Source organism: Tachypleus tridentatus, chromosome 6, assembly GCF_004210375.1.
Source record: "Tachypleus tridentatus isolate NWPU-2018 chromosome 6, ASM421037v1, whole genome shotgun sequence".
Lineage (NCBI taxonomy): Eukaryota > Metazoa > Arthropoda > Merostomata > Xiphosura > Limulidae > Tachypleus > Tachypleus tridentatus.
The window spans coordinates 127,112,458-127,125,414 of NC_134830.1; the positions used below are offsets into that span (position 1 = coordinate 127,112,458).

The window sequence follows — 12,957 nt, forward strand, 5'->3', positions numbered from 1 at the left end:
ACCCTTACTCCTTTCCATCAATTTGAAGAGAAACAATCTGTAAAACGGTTTCTGGACCCATTGTCTTAATGGCAGCTCCCATAGCACAATCCAACTCTGCCGTATACGGGAAGCGAAAAGTGTCTCGCAGGTCTGCCAGAGATTGTAAGCCCTAAAGCATATGAATTTACATTTCCACATCACATTTCCTGTATGGTATATAATAAAAGTACTACTGAATTAGGAATCATCAAATTGCATGACCAGACTAAAATACTATCTGCTAAATTTCATGAAAATGTTTAAAGTGAATTTATCCAATTTATTCATTGAACAAGTATGAAATACTAAATCTAATAAAAACACTATTTGAAACACTTATAAAGACAAACAAGCAAATATTTACAATATATCTCAAAATTATAAAAATGGAAATTGTGTACACTACAACACTGATTTACTAAGCATTGGAGAAACCCTTTCAACTGACCATATGTGAACTATCCTCTGTATGTTAATGTTAGCTTACAGTTTTAAATACTTTTTTTTATTAATGAAAAATGTTTCTGTTTTTTTTTTTTAACATGAAACTTGGTTATTAAAAATGTCAAGTGTGTAACAGAAGCAAGCTTAAATTTAAATTGAGCTTCATGGTTCAATTTTAACACTCATCCAAAAAGACTTATGACTTCCTTTATTTGGCTTTCTAACTAAGTTATAAATAGGCTTAGAAACTTAAGTTTCCTTTCAGGGCAATAATTTTTACTCAACACACATCAACCTTTCCTTCTGAACTACAGTCTTTATCTGCCAACATTAAACAGTGGAACATAAGATTTCTGCATTCCTACTGATTATAGGGTACATCAATATGGGTTGAACAAAAATATCTCAATAACAAAGAAGAGGTTGAAAGTATATATTCTAGCTTTTTTGTAAATAGATAATTTGTTCCTAACTGGTTGAATAACCTAAGGAACTTGTAAGGGAAGAAAAAAAAAACTATAATTGAGAAATCACATTGTCACCAAGTCATAGGACTGATATTGCAGATTATTAACTTATTTAAATATTTCCTTTTGAAATGTTAAAAATCTAAATTATAAATTACAAAATATATTGATAATAAAAGTTGTTTAATACTATTTTGAATGTAACTCTTCAACCCACCCTAAATTAAAGACTTAAAAGTGTATGCAACACATGCTGTGAACTGATTTCAAAGTCACTATGTTTACATGCAACAAAATTCTAATGCATAAAAGTCTAAAATCAATATTGAGCTTAAGTATGTTACAATTTACCATAATCATTTCTTCATGGACATAGGAAGCAAACAGTACACAATTATTACGTATACATGCATTTAGTCTAGTACATTTTTAACACAGCATAATGAATGACACTAAAAAACACAATATATATTTCCAAAGTAGAATATCTGTTAATTGATTAAGTAAAAAAACAAGTGTATATTCTGTTCATAAAATATTTATGTCACCACTAATATTATATTGTATGCTTAGGTTCCCAATTTGATGGTGTAATACCTGTCAGGGAAGCAGGGTCAACATATGGTCTAAGGATGTGGTTGACCCACCCCTTTGTAAGTTACCCTAAAACCAGCTAACTTGACTAGTAATACTTGGAAAGGTCCCTTACTCAGACATGAGCAAAACTAATGACAAACCCAGTGGGAAGCCAGTGAAGAAAGCTGAAAAGCTACTACCTCAGAATAAACAGTTTCATGCAAGCAGAGAATCTTCTGAGAAGAGAAGTGGTAACCTCTTTTAAACTCATCCAACAGAAGGTACTATTGTAAAATACCAAAAATAAACATGGTCAGACACAGAAAACAGTTACTTGATAACATCATGAATGGAGCCTCTTTCATGTAAGGAGAAAAAAACCCTTGCTCAGTCAGAAATGTCTTGTGCAATAGGAAACCTGACTGTCCTTCATTGCCTGTCCACAAGCACAAACAAAACATCAACATAGCAACCTGGCGTGTAAAAACATTACGCCAGGCCGGAATGCTAGAAAATGTGAAAGAAATGAAAATAGGCATCCTGGGAATAAGTGAAGCCAAACAAATAAATGCAGAATAGATGCAGGTAAATAAGATGAATACAATGCATTCTACAGTCAAATAACATAAAAAAGAAATAGGGATCCAAACAGATGAAAAAACTGCAAAAAAACCTTCTCGGGGCAATATCTGAAAGAATCATTCTTATACTTGAGGTAGAATCCAGACTTGAATATCAGTCATCAAAACACAACAATCAACACTTAATTATTCATTTTAGCTCAGTTCCAAATATTTTCTTCCATTTTATGTTTGTGAAACATCCACTATTATGGGCACTCATATTGCAGTATCAAACAGGAACACAGAAAGGTGAGTACAATTGGGGAGTTATAGGGGTATACACTGTGCCTATAAGGCCCCAGTCTGATCACAGAGTAGACCCCATACAGTGACACCTAGCAATACAGCACCACAACATGTTGCCATTAATTACTTTGACCCACATCTAACGGGATAAACGAGGCTGAATTGTATATGTGCTCACATTAGCAAGCTCCAAAGAAGAAATTGATAAATTTTATGAAAATATCAATGAAGCAAAGAGCATCTGCAAATCTCAGGAAATCAGTAGTATGATGGAAGATTTAAATGCAAAAGTTGGAAAGGAATGAGAAGACCAAACAGTAGTGCTTCACTGGCTGGGTGCAAGAAATGAGAGATGAAGAGAATGATGCAAAGTCAACAGCCAGATCATAATAAGTACCTGATTCAAAAATTATCAGAGGCACTTATAGACATGGAAGTCCTGCAGACAATATTTGGAAATAAATAAACTACATACAATTTGTAGTGTATTTAAGAAAGCAATTACCCATCAGTTGCATGTCCTGCAGCAGATTTCAACAGCAATCACAATCCAATGAGCTGTAGTAGGAACGTCCATATTATCTCCACCTCAAGTTAAGTAGAATTGATGCAGATACTGTGCTAATAAATTGATAGAAGGGAAGAAGGAATACATATGTACAACCAACCACACATCTAAAAACCCAACATCTAAGTGATACGCAGTAGGAAGAGATATGCCAATGTAGAAAGTCATATCAAATTCAAACCTAATCAGAATGGCACCCCACTGCACATCATCCTCAGGCATGAAAACACCCTCAGGAGGAGCACGTGAGGAAGAAATATTGCCATAATCACATTATCCTCCAGATAGGATATCACAATAGCAAGATCTCAATGTCACTCTCTGGATCCCACTGGACAGAAGTAAACTGCCTCTACAAATATATACCATTGTACCTTCTAGATAGAACCAAACAGCAGTTGGGCACAACATTAACCTCTGGGACCCATTGCACATGGGTAGAGATCCTGAGACAAACTGAGTGAGGAAGAGGAAACATTGCCAATATTTGTGAGGATTTATGTTAATTGGTCCAGCTCTAATCCAAAGCACTCAGTGAGAACCAACAACCAAGTGATGTGATGGTGAGGATCCCAATCAAAGGAATAAACTGCGATGTGACAGTTCTACTCTAAAGCAACACTATCCTCTAAATACGGCTGCACAAAGGCTAGAGTGCAATAGCAATCTACAGGTCCCACTGCATAGAAATGGATTGCACCTATAAAATATAAGCAACCTCATGTTCCAGGTAGAACTGCAAAGAAGCTGTATGCAACATCAATCCCTGGGACCCATCTCATGGTTGTTTAGATTATTTATTTGTAGATATATGCAACATCATTCAACAGATAAGACCACATAAAAGTTGGAGCTCAACTTAACCATCCAGGTCTCAACTGCACAAAAGTAGATTAAATCTAGAAAATACAAGCAACCTCACCCTTACAACAGAATTGCACAGAAGCTAAGTGCAACATTAACTTCTGGGACTAACTGCCTAAAGGTGGATCATATGGCTGGAGGACTGCACACCATCTACACCAGCAGAAGACCACTGCTTTGCTCTCTACTGAATAGAAGTAAACATATTTGGAAGGACTCCTCCATGGTCACAGTTCTTGCAGCTGGGAACTAAAAAGTTAAGGACTCCCATATTTCACTAGAAAAAGTGGGATAAAATGCAATAGGTACTCTAAGGAACACCAACACTAGAAACGGTGCAATAAGTTTTTGACCACAAAAATCCTATTTTTAATGCTGACCACTCCTGGTTTATTCAGTCAAAGAGAAAGCAGCAATTGGCAGCTATCCCCTTCTGCTTTACCCATATAAGTTCATGGGAATAGTCTGGAATGTGTATATTACAGAAGCATAACTGAACAGGCAATGCACACCACCAAGTGGGATCAAAAAAAAAAGGTTGAAAGAAAGAAATACTCAACATAGAAGGAACAGCTACCTTACAAAGATAGTGAGAAATGAATATATGAGGTGCAAGTCACATGTCACATGACTAAACAGTTTCCTCCAACAAACGATACACGTGAGACCCCAGGAAAATGGGAAGGTACCTAATCGCAGATTTCATACATGAATCCAAAGACTCTAAAAAAATCTCTAAAAACAAACACACTGAGAAAAGAAACCACATGAAAGTCAAAAAGATACTGTGAAGTATAAAAACCTGCAAAAATGCAGTGTCCTTCCCAGTAAGATCCCAACAGCAACAAAAATATGAGGACTATGAAGGAAAAGTGAATTCCCCAGAAAATTCCACAGGAGATTGGTGAAGTACCTCAAAAAGAAGATGTATGTTGGGCATGTACTGTAAAAGAGTTGTAAATGTAAGACAAAGGTAAGAAAATGGAAGAATTATCATGGAAAACCCCTTGTACGTGAAAAAGGAACTTCAACAGCTGAGAGCCAAGAAAAGTATGATTAACCAAAGCATTAAAATCAGAAGCCTATGGAGGATGAGGCATGCTAACACCAGCTTTCTTGTGAGAGACAAAATGCTCATCATGAGCCTTTGTATTAGAACAAAGAAACACAAAAAACTCAAATGACAGATTTAATGTTAACAAATAATATCATATGAAAACAAAAATGGAACATACCTGAAAAGGCAAATCTAAAAAAGCAGAGTTAGGCTTAGTAGATTGCATAAAAGATGCATAGAAAGGCAGAAGAAAGAAAAAAACCATCAAAAACCTCCTCATCACAAATAGGTTTAGAAAATGTGGGAGAAACCTAAACATTATCAGGAGAAAAAGGATGCCTTACATAAAGATCAATCTTCCAACAAATGATAACAAAAAAATGTTCAGTCAAGACCCCCTGACCTGAAGCCAATAATTGCATTTGAATAATATCAGAATTTCTAAAAGAAAAACTTTGGAATTCAGGTTAACCCTGTAACCTTTAAAATATTTCTCAACATTTCATTAAACTACTTTTTGTTTGTTATACTAATTAGAATAGCATAAAATCTTAGCTAATAATCCATATTTTAATAGTATATAAACGTAAGTTTTTCATTCTACAAGTCAATATTTTAAAAAATCCTGAATTTCCCCTAGTATGACAAATGGCCCTTTTTCTTTATATGTTATCATCCCTATTTTATCCAGCACCCTTTGAGAAAGTACAAAATTAAACATAAATTACTCTCTATAAAATCATTATTGCTCAGACAAACTAAATATATTAGTCTTCAACTTTCTTGATGACGAGAAACCCCCTTGAAATAACAACGTATCTCAGAATGGCTGGCATGAGTATTAATACTTTTATTGATAAGGAGAGAACAACGTTTCAACCATTCTAGGTCATCTTCAGAAACATATTAAGAAACCAAATAAATACAGCTACAAAGCTATGCTCACCCAATAAAATTAATAACGAAATCAACAAAATAAAACACTTCAACATCTACAAATTTCCTCAAAGAAATGTGAAAACAATTACATGCACACACCAAGACCAACAACAAACAAACAGTAATAAATCCCAAGATACAACAAACTACAAAACCTTATACTGCTTCATGCCATATGTTCCCAACATCAGTGAAAAAATAGTCAACATTTGGAAAAACTTATAACAAAAAACAACATTCCAGTAAACATCAAATTCATTCAAAAACTAGGTACAAAATTAAAGTCCATACTATGTAAAATCTACACTGACAAACACAACACCAATATAATTTATAAAATACAATGCAACAACTGCCACAACTTCTATATTAGAGAAGCAAGCAGAAAAATTGAAACTAAATTCAAAGGACAAAAAAACCACCTTCACACATTCTGAATGGTCAAATGTAAGTTTTATTCAGAGTACCAACTTCATTCCCATGAGAAAGTTCATGATTCTTGTTGCATAGTTAGAAAATTAAAAAATGTTTGAAAGATTAGAGAGTTTGTCTAACTTTTGTAGAATATTATTTTATACTTTATGGTGTGTTATTTAATTAAATAAAAATTATTAAGTGCAATATTATGATTAGTGTAAAAGTGAGTTAACTCTCTTCAACAACCAAGAGCAAGTAGCAAAGTACTACAGACAAAACAAACTGTAACAAATAAACAAATGAAGTAAATCAACACAAAAAAAAGCACAATCTCTACACTTGATCAACATCTAACAAGAAGTGACAGTTTGGTAAAACCACATGGAGGGAGTTACATGCATGAGGAGAATGTGACACACTCCTACTGGTAGGTGTTACTGCATGATGATTTACATGCAAGATGCAGTTGAACTATATTGACCATGATGTATGTGGGAGTTCAACGTTTATGGCATGAGAAAACATTTTTTGCACATAAAGGGTAGCACTAAACAATAACAGCTATACATGTAAGAAGAAATACTGTACTGTCTCATAACATATTAGTTATATTATTTACAAAATAATGACATCTCTAAGGTTATAAAAGAAAATATCCACATCATACTTTCCTGAAATCAGTGTTATTTTAATAAAATCCGCTCTTTATGCCAAAAGTTATATTGTACTTCATATTTCCTTTTGCCTTTCAAACTTAAAACTTATTATAACCAGAATGGCCAAAAAATATGCTGCTACAAGAATACTTTGAATAATCAAAGTTTGACAAACATTTGTTGCTTTGATTCAGCCTTAAGTTATTGAAACTAAACTTTTAACTATAAGAAATCATATTTATATTTACATGAATAAAAAGCACGTTGTAGATAAGGTCTCAAACATAAAAATTTATATTTATGTGACACATTACAAGTTCCAGGATTTTAACATAAGAATAGTTATACAATATCATACAATAAACGTATTACATAGTATATAATAAAAATTCTCCCATAAAATAAAAATATTTGTTAATGTTCTATCAGTTCCTTTATCTAAAGTAAGTGAAAAATAAGAGATCCCCTTTCACTAGAAATGTATCGAGTTTATTTGTTAGGGTTCTATAAACACATATGGACTAAATTCTTCTACAGTGGCTATGACTTGTTGGTAATAAATTTGAATAATAAATGGATAGCACACAATGCACTTATTTAAAATAATATATCCAAAACAAGTCAAACTATACACAAAAATTCTTTACACTATGGATATCACAGTTGTGTCTCAAACACGTAAATAACTCTGTTTTCTTGTTAAAAGTTCACTTAGGCTGATTCAATTACTTTAGAATAAAAAAAAAAAATTATCTGCTCTTATCACAATATTATTAGCATATAATACACTTGCACAACCCCACAGGTTACAACAGTTGTGTCATGAACTTCAAATATTTGTCTCCCTATGTTAAAGGACACACAGCAAGTTCAATTACTTTAGAACACCCTATGACAAGATAAATTATTTTCCTTATCTCTATTAGACTGTGAAAATCACTTTAAAATATCATTCATTATAGCTAATCACTCACATTCTGCATAACTTCATGTTTACTTTCACCAAGTTTCTGACTGAACTGCACTTTATTTACTTACACTTACTTTGTCACTTATATTTATATGTTGTTCATTGAGAACTCCAACTTTCTCTAAATTACACAAGCAGCACTGTAAATTAACACTAATCACTTAAGATAATGAAAAAAATACCAAAGATTTAAGTAAATGAAATCAACAATATTAATAAGCCTAGACAACAATGTACTTGCAAACATAACATACAACTTGTACAGGGTTAGTAACAAAATCGTCATAACTATCATTTTTAAAACAATCCACCTTCAGTACTCCTTAAAACTATAAAATTATTATATATTAGGTTACAAAACAAAATAAACAATAATGCTTATACAAAATAGTCTTGTATATCCAACATATGTTTTTGTGATATTAATTCAAATAAATATACATTATGATTTTTATTTTTAAAAAATACTATGACATATTTTCAAACACCTACCTTCTTCATTACTGGATGAAACTTCTTTCCAAATCCCCTAAAATAAAATAAAATGCAAATCAAATAAAATCTAGCAAAACAAACAGTTAACTCAAAAATCAAGTAAACTGGAATAAATTACTTTACTTCAACAGTCCAAATTAAAAACAACACTATAAATAATTAAAAGTTTCATTATTACACAATGTTTATTGAAATTTGCACAAAGCTACTAGAAGGCTACCTGAACAAGCATCCCTAATTTTAAAGTAATAGAGAAGAAAGAAGACTTCTAATCAACACCATCCATTCTGCAAACTCTTGCATTACTCTTGTACTAATATACCCTCGTAAATAAAAAACATATTGTTCCAACCCCGCAACCTTCAGAATGCGAGTCGAGTGTCGTAACAAGTAGGCCATGTCGGATCACCATTGTTATGTATCTAAATGCAAATATTTACACTGACCTCACACAAGCCACAGTTTTGAAAGTTTTTAAGTCTACCAAAATGAATTACTAGAATTTTCTTTTATAGTTGAATGCAAAATGAATGTGTATTGAATAATTGTTCCATATCTTTAGTCAATTATGTACTCAAAAGCAAATTATATACACAGAAAAAATATTTTATAAGATCTTTTACAAATAAGCTATTAATGATATGAAGGGACAGATGAATACTAGGAAAAACAGAAAAATAACAACTGTAGAAAAACTGACAAATGTTTCTTCTTGGGTCCACTTAAGAGTAATTTATCATTTTGACATTTATTTCAAGTTTCAATTTGCTTCTGTCTACAAATACTGAAACTTAAAACGAGTACATCTGTCATACTTTGAAGTAAGAACTCATTAAAATAAAAATATGAAAAATCTCCACATTTCAGTTTTTAGTCACAGACTGACTTCACAACATTATCGAAACTACACAAATGTATAAAGAATAGTGTTCTGTTATAAAACAGCCAAATTAACAACATTTATTTTTAATTATTTTATTTATATATGTGAAAAAGAAAAGTAAATATAGAATTAATATTTGGCTTTTTTCTTAAAGTGAAGCAACTAAGTAATTTACAAAGATTACAATTTGTTTGAAATAATCCAGTGCTCCCCAGTTATAACACCATCACCAACTATAAATTTGAATGAACTGCTAAGTCTTCCTTCCTCCTCCTGCATTGGACTTGCCTAGCAAGGAGCATTCCCTTGCATGTCCCTCTTGACTCTAGTTCAGTTTTTAGTGGTGTATTAGTATTGTGATTATTTGATAACTGTGTGAGGTATACAGATGCAGAACTGTCCTCTATTATTATTATTATTAGACTTTTTATTATAGGTGATAACAAACATAAATAAGAGATAGTCATACACTATTAAGAAAAAATAAAAAAAATTATTGAAAGTGTGTCAAGTCTTTATAAATGGGTAGGCAGAATTCTTTACAGTGGGGCTCTGTGATTTGTTGGCAATAAACTTTAATGATAAAAAGCACACAGTTACAATAAGCACAGTTATACAATGGGTTATCACAACTATCAATATCCAACTTTACACATTATAAGCACTCAGATTTACAGCTAAGCTACTTGTGGAAGACAAATAGATATATCAAGATTGTTTTATTAGTGATTTGATAGCTGTTTGTATATAATATTTTGTGATTAGCTCTTTTTGATCATTGATGTTTTTTTTTGTTAGTCAAGTTGCAGTGATTTAATGAATTGACTTAATTTATATTTTTGTTGGAAACACAAACGACTTTGGTTAAACATTTAGAAACTAAATACTAGTTTAATATTAACAAATTTAATATTTATAGCACTCATAAATTAAGCAAGCTGACTTTGTATTTTAAAAAAGTAAAAACAATATACTAAATAAATGTAACTGGTATTCATCCACACATTAGTCCATTTTTACCTCAAAACAAATTGTTAAAACTTTTATCACTTCTCCCCAAGCAACATGATACTGATACTTTAAAGCAGCTTCTAAAGGATGAAAGATCTTTTGGACAAAAGTAATGGCCTCAGATTCACTCACAGCTTGTAACTCCTCCACAGATGGTTTGATACAATTGTTAATCAGTGACTGTAATAGAATAAATTTACAACTAAGTGTTACTTTGTTAACTTAGCACTTGATTCTGAGATTGATAAATCCTTAACTAAAAAAAAAAAAAGTAGAGTGAGTGAGAACATGAAAAATATGAAATCAAAAATTCATTGTTTTCCTTAATATGGCTGTCAAATGTACAAAGACATTTACAATTACTTAAGCTAACAACATTTATTCATCTTGTAGTTTCATATTTCAATTACATAACCTGTAATGCCTCAAAATATTACATTTTTTTCAGTAAGCTTTTATACTTCCTCTGTAACAGAAGTTGGAAAACATGGAATAAAATCAAAAATACCTTGTTTCATTTCTGGAATGACTGCAGGTTGAAAGACCTTTATAATATTTATCTGAAAAGTTTTTTCCTAAATTTTTCACAACTGTTTCCATTTGTTTTATTTTTCTTCAAACAATATCTAACTAGTACAACAAAGTACAGGGTAAAAAAAAATAATGTTATATTATCCTGTGATGACAGCCCACATGTATTACTCAGAGAGATCATAAAAATCTTTGAGTTTTTCACTTAAGTCTTTCATCCAATCTAATAGCTTCCTAATTTTTACCTTTTGTTTAGTTACTTTTCTTCATATGAAACAATAATAAAACACATTTAAAACAAAAATATCAGCACTTACTTTAACCTCGAGGTGGTTGTTTAAGATGTAATACACAAAACTTTCAAATATTTATTTTTGAATAAAAAAAATCAGGCACTATAATGGAAGATCTCAAAACTCTTACAGCTTGCTTGGTTTTCTAACTAACCTATAAATACATTACAAAATTCCATTGTTTCTCATAATATCTTTAGTCTAAACACATCAAGCTCTCCTTGTGAACTATCAGCTTTGACAACAAATTAAGTACCTGCTTTATGAAATTTAGAGTATGCTCTTTCTACTGGTTATAAATACGTTTAATTGCATCACAACAGAGAATCATAGATATTTCTTAAAAGACTGAAGATATGTAAAAAGGTTTATCATATGAGTTCAACAATAATTTTATAACAAGTTTATTGACACACATTGATAATACAGTAGTTAAATGAAATTTTTAGTGTAAATCTGTAAAACAAATCTCAACATTTGTGTAACTGTAAAAAATCATAACATTTGTGCTTTGATTGATCCACAACATTAAATTACTAGCATTAACTGTGTTTAAACACAGTTAATTCTTCTGGACTAATGCCTATTGCTACTGCCAAGTCCAAAAGAACAGTTTTTAGATTGAAATAAACAATTTGCTCTTTTTATTGGTTACAAACATGTACTTTCTAACAGGAACATGATTTTGAAAACTGCAGTGAAAGTTGAAGACAAGTGGGTACTGCTTCTGTCTTGAGACAGAAAACTTTATTAATAACTCAGCAAATGATACAGTAAGAAGATTAAAACTATCCAAATGACCTTGTAATTATTTAGAGATTGTGTTTACATTATTTACATAATGTACATGTTATACTAATTAAGTTATATAAACTAAAAGGGAGAGAAATGAGGACACTTACACATCATATAACAACAAAAGAAAAGACTAAATTTTTCAAATATTTTGAGATTAAAAATTAAAACTTAACTAATATATAAAAATCTAAATTATAAGTTACATTGTGATACTAATTTTATTGAAAAGCACTGATAATGAAGTTCTAACTTTTGAATGTAATTTTTTTTAAAATATCACATGAAACAATTTTTTGTTTTTCAGTTTCAATTTATCTAGTTGTCCTGCACATTTGAACAAGGGATTATTTTACTTGAAATTGCACATAAGTTTAATATTATAAAAATATTGTTTGATCTCCACCCAACCTTCATGACTTGTAAAGTGAAGGCATAAACCAACAATTGTTTAATTTAAGTCAATTCTTATAAGACGAACTTATACTTATTTAAAATTAAGGAATCATATTTCAACCAAACACACACATATACTTTCATTGATAACATGTGGAAATATTGTAAAGTAACATCAACAGTAAAACTGAGACAGCTAAAACATAATATCATTAAAAAACAAGAATGTTGTTGATATGGGGCACATGGTTAATATGTATATTTTAACCATATCTCAGTCTAATTGTTTTGATCTTAATACTTTTGTTTGTTGAAAATACCTGAAGAATGGCTGTTACTGTCACTAAAACGTCAGTTTTTTCACTCAACCAACATTGTACTAATGTTTCAAATAATTTAGGAGCATGAGCTGTAAAAAGATGGAAATCTAACCTGAAAGAGAAATACAAAAATTCCAAATACTGAAAAAAATTTAGCATTTACATTCAAACAAAAATGCACATAGAAACACAAGAAAACAAGTACTAAATAACTACATATTTAAAACTGATGAACACTACCAAGTTAAGTTAAACAAAATGACATTATAATCGAAAAAATTTTGTCAATATACTGAATCATTAAAAGGTCCTTATGAAATTACATATCATTAATAAATTATTAAATGTACATGATTAAATTAAGCATTACTTATTCTATTATTTC

At 31.0% G+C, this 12,957-nt stretch overlaps 1 protein-coding gene across 2 annotated transcripts in view; it reads right to left on the minus strand.

Annotated features, from left to right (window-relative positions):
- LOC143253613 (RRP12-like protein) overlaps positions 1–12,957 on the minus strand; it is a 137,226-nt gene that overhangs the window by 57,739 nt on the left and 66,530 nt on the right. For both annotated transcript variants that reach the window (XM_076507730.1, XM_076507731.1), the window contains exons 11-14: positions 12,573–12,684; positions 10,246–10,417; positions 8,341–8,375; positions 9–151 (exon numbers count right to left, since the gene is read on the minus strand). In XM_076507730.1, the coding sequence (XP_076363845.1) occupies positions 9–151; positions 8,341–8,375; positions 10,246–10,417; positions 12,573–12,684 (462 nt within the window). The remainder of the gene's footprint in view (positions 1–8; positions 152–8,340; positions 8,376–10,245; positions 10,418–12,572; positions 12,685–12,957) is intronic.